This window comes from Halyomorpha halys, unplaced genomic scaffold (genome assembly GCF_000696795.3).
Source record: "Halyomorpha halys isolate HHAL.00 unplaced genomic scaffold, Hhal_1.1 Scaffold74.1, whole genome shotgun sequence".
In the NCBI taxonomy this organism is placed as follows: Eukaryota; Metazoa; Arthropoda; class Insecta; order Hemiptera; family Pentatomidae; genus Halyomorpha; species Halyomorpha halys.
The window spans coordinates 42,497-49,493 of NW_027104736.1; the positions used below are offsets into that span (position 1 = coordinate 42,497).

The following is a 6,997-nucleotide window of genomic DNA, read 5'->3' on the forward strand; positions in this document are numbered from 1 at the left end:
CGAGATCTTCGATCTATCGACTGTGCCCGAGTTTATACAACGGAGGCACATCAAGTTCTTCGACTCACCAAAGACCAACATTAACCCGCTGTTCCACACACTCTCGCCCTCTAAAGCTCCTATAAGGTGATAACAGTGCCACCAGTGACCAACCACAACCGGTGGAACAGACACATTTTTAACCTTAGTTTTTAGTATTAGTTATTGTGCCATCACAACTCTCAAGCGTGCCCCAACACTTGACTCAACATCATGAATTCAGCCCATCTCATCACTACAAAGTCTCCTTAAGATGCAGCCCTGCTACAGTAAAAAGAGAAAGCTTGGACCTCATGCTCATATATGTATATATTTATTAATATTATGTTTTATTTCAGACTAAAGGGGTCCAAAAAAAAAATCTTCTACTAGCCTAGTTTTAATTTTATTTTTTTGAAATGACCAGTTCTCAATTTTAGCAATACATACAATGGATAGTTATAAAATATTAAAGAATTTAAAATAGAATAAAGGAAAAATAAAAAATAAATAAAGGAAAAAAAGAAGTTTGAATCGAAAAAAGCCGAGACCACCCGATCTTTCCCGAACACGTTTATACCAAACTGTTGTATTCCTGGTGGGAATAAAAAGTATTTTTTCAGTAAGTGGAACTTGTTTGATGCGTGCATCGCATCGAATTTTTTTAATTGCGTAATACTTAGATAAATATTTCTTTAAAAAAGCTAATATGGTTAAATACTTTTTATGAATCTCCTTGCCAAGATTAGATCTTGCACTATCAAATAACTCACATTTAATGAAATAATTCATTGATTAATTTTATTTAACCTCAGTATTCTATTTAATTAATCAACAATAATACATGTTTTATTTATTGTAAAGGAATTCTTATCTCTCATGTAATGGTTTTTTAGTGGTTGATAGCTATTACTTTGGAGGTTCATAGCCTGTTATGGATGCAGGAGTTCATGAAGTTGTAATTTATTAAATATTACTGATAACATAACCAAGTACTCCATCTATAGTGAAATCGCGGAACAATGTAAATTTTAGATCGTTCTTTAAGAGAATGTTAATAGAAATCTACAAGCAGTCTCTTATCCTCTCCAGTTTTTATGAAGAATCCATGAGCTTCAGAAGTTACCTTTATTTAATCTACGACTGTTTACAGAATTTAATAGGCTGCAATTACCACTTCAGTCTTAACAGAAGAGGCACCTGCTTGAGGCCGAAGAAACTTAGGCGAAATAGGAAGGATTCAGCAGAATTATACTTTACTTCGAAGATTCTGTGAATGCGGTAAAAATGGATTATGAGACAGAAAGAGTTAGTCTTACCAAATTTGGTCAACAGATTCGATCAAAAGACTGTTTTACGTAGAAACGTACAGAACCGTTTGTAGCAATGAGAGTTCAGGGAGTCCTTAGTAACCTCGGTACCAGTTCGAATCCGGCTTGGAGGGGTTGATTTTTATGTTGAGGCAGCCCCACGGAATGAAAACTTGTTTAGAATAGGTTGATTACTTGTAAATAACCCCTCCCTTCCCTCCATATGTCAGAAATGATCAGGGCGTAAAAAAAGAAATAGATTCCGAGCTTTAATCTCGACTTTAACGTGCAATATTGCAAAACGGATGCCATTAGTTAACAGAATGAGATGACTCAGAATTCAGAACATTGATGATTAGTAATTATTACAGCACTTACCAGACAAACGGTCTAAACTTCCAACACATTACAAAAGACTGATCTACATGACTGTAACAAGGCCAATCTGGACATATGGAGTTGAGCTTTGGGGCTCCACTAAACCTTCGAATTCCTCTCGTATTCAATCCTTACAATCCAAAATCCTCAATGCTCATTACTTTGTCACAAATAAAATCATACATAAAGACCTTAATGTTCCCTATGTAACCGATCTAGCCCGAACCAGATATCACTCCTTCCATTATAAACTCTCAAACCCCCTAGTTTCTAATCTTGATCCTCTTCCATTCCTGACAATCCTCCGAGGTGCCTGAAAAGAAGATGGTCACGAGACCAGCTAATGTAAAATGTCATTAGAGTGCTACCAATGGGTAGTTTCTCTACACGCCTGTAACAGTCCAATCTAACTTAGATCAGATTTACTAAATGTATTATAATGTACATTTGTAAATAGCAATAAATAAATATTTAAAAAAAAAAAAAAAGTTATTTATATATGTTTTATTTCCCCAATGTTAAAAGTTACTTTTGAACATTTTGTTGTTGATTTGGTTTATGTTGTTCTTGACTTGGCCTGCCCTGGGATGGACGGATCTCTTGATTGGGATAATAGACAAATCCTTGATGCGAAGAATGGTAGCCATGATTTTGATGGACCAACGGCTGACTTGAGTACTGGAAGTTATTGTGGTGGAAGTGTTGGGGGTTATTGGATACGTGAACAGCAACTGGGTCCACGCTGAACTCGCTGATGTTGAACCTCGCTACCAGTTTGAGGCCGACGAAACGCTTGTCGTTGAAGGTCTTTCTTGGGGCAACGTAGAGGATAGGTACTGCTTTGTTCCTTATGTCCCGGACGATGTCTGTTACCCTGAAGCCATCTGGAAGGATGAACTCGGAAACAGCTGTCAAGAGGAACTGGTTACCGTTGAATGCATGATAAGACAGAAGAAGTCCCGACACAGGACCTGACTTACTAAGAAGTTGATGGAGCGGTTCGAAATTCTGGTAGTCAACAATAGACCTATGGAATATATTAGTTAATACAGGTTATTGAAAGTGAGTATATGTGAATACAGAAAAGAATATCTAAATGAGAACCGAGTATAACATTTTTATAATTCTTACTAATCACCAAGAATTTTTTTTTCCTATAGGAATTATATTTGATAAAAAAAATCTAATAATCATATCCCACCCTAAACGCATCATTAATATATTTCATCAACAAGTGACTACTGAGAAGGTGGATTTAATATATTTAATTTTAACATACTAAACTTATTTTCGCTTAGAATCCAGTTAAAATACTTATAGTTATAGCTGATCAAGTTGATAAGTGGGTCCGATTCTATCCATGGGCAGTCAATATTTACTTTACGGAGTCTCTTAGAAACGAATCTTGACATTTCCTCTCAGTATCTGTGTGGGTCTTGGATGGAAGAATTGAGAAAATAACAAACAATGGTTATAGATGTTTAACTATGCGTAGTTTACATTAAATATTTAATTTTAATAGTTAATTTATAATGATGGATTCTTCATTTATGTTCGTATCTCATTAAATAACGATTAACTTGATAATAAATATTTTTAAGATACGATTGTCTATTGCATTAAAGGTTCATTACAATAAGTATTTTATTTTTAAAAAAATCTATCTTTTAAATGTTTTTAAACAATTCTTATTTTAATTTGAAAAACATGCTTGAACTAGGCATAAAATTAAATACTGAATACTGAACATAAAAAAATATATGAGGCTTAAGATAATTTTTTATTTCAGTTTTAATTGTGGGAATAGTAAGTTCCAATTACGGACATCAAGCTATTATAACTGCACGCGGTAAACCTTTATATCTTTTTTAGGAATTATATTGAGTAAATACTTTGATAATTAAAAGCTTTCGATTCCAGTAGTTGTAATATAGACTATGAAAGAGGTGCAGACTAATCGAGTGTCGGAAATTCTAAAATTGTTTCAATCCCTTCATTGAGATTATTTGGACGTAAAAAGAGTTTATTGAAGCTTCCACCAATTTTCAGTCTGTGCTTTGTGAAGGCGGCAAAACCAATCACTGCAGTCAGCTTCCATCAACATCAAAGCTTTTTGTACTTTAACACATTTTTTGTTTACCTCTTAATCACATTATTACTTTGCAATGTCCGCTAATTTCAAATCCCATGGTGCAATAAAATTGGTAATTGGTTCATCAGCAGGAATGAAAGAATAGACGATGTTTTTTGAAAACAATTATGCCTTATATGCTTCGATACAATAGCATATAAAATAGTACTTATTTCACATAGAATTTTATTTATCGATTTATAAATGAGTACAGTGTACCTGAAGGAGGTGGCAGTAGCCACGGGGTAAGGCACGTGGCAACTAAATCCAAATACCCAAGTTCGAATCCGGCTGGGCAGAAAATTGTTTTTTGTTTCACTGTAGCCGTGAGTCAACTCCTGTGGATTCCGGAGCCCTCCTGTGGTCCACACAGCCTCCTAAATTGGGTACACTTAATTGAGATTTTTACCCTTGATTGGGTAAAAATCTGGCGGTCGAGCGTGGTTCTGACTACATCACCTCCTTGCACAACCGTTGGTCCAGCAACAGTACTTCCTTACAAAGTACTGAACTATCCTTCAGGGTTTGTAGCAGTATAAATTTTAATTCCAACAGTGTACCCGAAAATTAATCGTTTTGGATCATTAGCGAAAAGGTGTAAAAGGTCCCAATTTTTAAGTTTCAGGGGATTCCTCATAAAGTACATGAATTCAAATGATGGGAAAATTAATTAATACGCAAAAAAAGAAGTGACAAATTTAGGCTTTCTTAACATTTAAGTAGCTTACCAAATCCATGTCCTCTTGCCTACAAATACTTCTAGAGAACAATTATTTTTATTATCTCAGAAAATACTCACTTTAGTCCATGATCTGCGTAATAAGCGACCAAGTCAGTTTGATTTTCTTTTGAAGGGGCCAGCATCAAGACCGGTTTTTGGTAGATTTCATATCGAACATGCTGAGGCCTCGGGCGTTGTTGGTGGTAGCCGTGGTTGGAATACGATGGGTTGATAACTGCAAAAACTTTTCATTTATAAAACTATTTCTGAAATATTGCTCAATATTTATTATAGTAATTCAGAAAGGCAACGGTTAACGCACGTTTATTCAAATAAGCAACTGAAAACATAGCCATATGAGAAAATACTTCCGAAAATTTGGAAACATCCTAGAATTTGAAGTTAGTGATATCTGTACAAAACCAAATCAAAGAGAAACGTTAAATAAATAAGTATAAGTATAAATTCGGGCTACTATCAAGTACTCAAGAAATTGGGTTGTTCAAGATTAACATTGAAACGACTGTGAATTTTATATTTCAGAGACCAAGTCGGCAAAGTAAAAAGATTATCAAGTAATGTGCTTGTCGGACGGTTGATATTTTATTTTAAAAATTTTGGCCAAAGAGAGACAAATTGACCCCTAAATAAGGTTACACACCTAAAGCGGATTTTTAACATTTTTTCAAGGTAAACTGAATTAAACACAAACAGATAGAAGCAACAATGTTATAAGCCACAATATTGAAGGGAATTACGACTTTTTTGAAATTTGTTTTTCTATAAAGCTATTTATTGTGTTAGTTTGTCTAATGGCATAGTTTCAATATATTTATAAGTTTCTTAGTATTTGAACAAAATAAAACATAATTGTAAGATTTTTTTTCAAAGAACTTTTGTCCCGATCCCTTCAATCAATGTTAGAACATGTTGGTAGATAAAAATAACGTCATATTATTATTTTATTTATATATATACACATACAAACAGTCAGAGAGGCACCCTAGGCTTTTTAAAGAGAATCCCTGATTGAAAGAATTTTCCGTTTTCTCTTGTACCATAGGAAAACTATTAACTTGAGGTCCATATAATTAGACTGCGAGACATTAGTCTGCCTGAAGAAGCAACTTGTTGATATCAATAGGGTTCTCCATCAGTATTAATGGCTGTTCGTAAGTTATTACCAGTTGATTATTTTTATTCATCATCATTTCCTAAGCCCAATCTATTGACGAAGATGAGTCCCTAATTAATCAATCTGAATAGTTTTCTACGAAGATTGGAGTTTCAAAAAGACTACTAACGTCAAGTACCTCTCTTCTTAAACATCACTGAAATAATTCCGTATCTAAAGAGAAAAAAACACACCTTTTCGCGTATAAATTCATTTTCGTTCAGGGAAAATAATTAAATTGTTGAATCCATGGTTGAGGGTTAATACCTTTAAATGTTAAAGTAAAAACATTAAATTAATTATTTCTTAAAAATTCTTGATTTAAAAGGAAAAAATGAAATATTGTTAACACGAGATTTTTTAACGACATATTTTATAATTACAAAAAATGATAATTTATCAAAGCTGGATACGGGCTCCGAAGCCTCACCAAGGTTCCTAAACCACATCTCTTTTCTTTTTTTTTTTTAATATTACTATTGGTGAAAATAAATAAGTAAAATAAATTGCATTTTAAATGGAAATAAAATATGTTCTAAAATATTTATGGAACCAAATCACTGGTCGCATTGGTATGATCAAAGATATAGTTGCATTTTAAAATATCGAAACGTAAATATATATATGTATATGTACATATTTATTGATCAAGACATCGATACGCGAAACAACCATTATCATTTTGAAATAATACTTATAAAGTCAAAAAATACCAACACTTATTTGAATTACTATAGTGAATAAGAATGTCTATGATCAGTAAATTGAAACTATTTTTCGTAGAAATATTTTCTTTAGAGCGATACCAATAAAAGTCGATAGTATTCGTATTGGACCTGATGGAGAGTGATAGCCACCATAAATCTTTATAGGATCGTCCGTTCTCAATAGAAAGACCTAAAAACAATTTTATTAGACAGTAATTATGGGAAAAAACATAACTTTTTTGTTCAATTGCTCCATATAAAAAAAATAATAATAAAAAAATAAGTAATGGATTTAAGATAGCCATCATGGCCTCTATGAACATTTTTTGTTTGTAAACATTCTTACATATTTTATAATTCGGGTTGTTTCAGATTCCTCCCCTATCTGAAGATATTAATAAATGTTCCCAAAATCTTCATTCCGAAATTCCCCACTGTTGAGAAGAATACTATTGTGGTATAAAACATCAGTTTAGAGAGTGATTAGTCAATTAAAAAATGAGATAATATTATTTTGGAGAGATGATCTTAGTTCCAATTTACATTTTTAATTTCATA

At 33.0% G+C, this 6,997-nt stretch overlaps 1 protein-coding gene across 1 annotated transcript in view; it reads right to left on the reverse strand.

Moving 5' to 3' along the window:
- Positions 1-2,193: 2,193 nt before the first annotated feature.
- Positions 2,194-6,997, reverse strand: part of LOC106692847 (uncharacterized) — a 7,660-nt gene continuing 2,856 nt past the window's right edge. Inside the window, exons 2-3 of the mRNA XM_014439051.2 lie at positions 4,637-4,793; positions 2,194-2,733 (exon numbers count right to left, since the gene is read on the reverse strand). Of these exons, the coding sequence (XP_014294537.1) occupies positions 2,232-2,733; positions 4,637-4,701 (567 nt within the window). The 5' untranslated portion in view covers positions 4,702-4,793 and the 3' untranslated portion in view covers positions 2,194-2,231. The remainder of the gene's footprint in view (positions 2,734-4,636; positions 4,794-6,997) is intronic.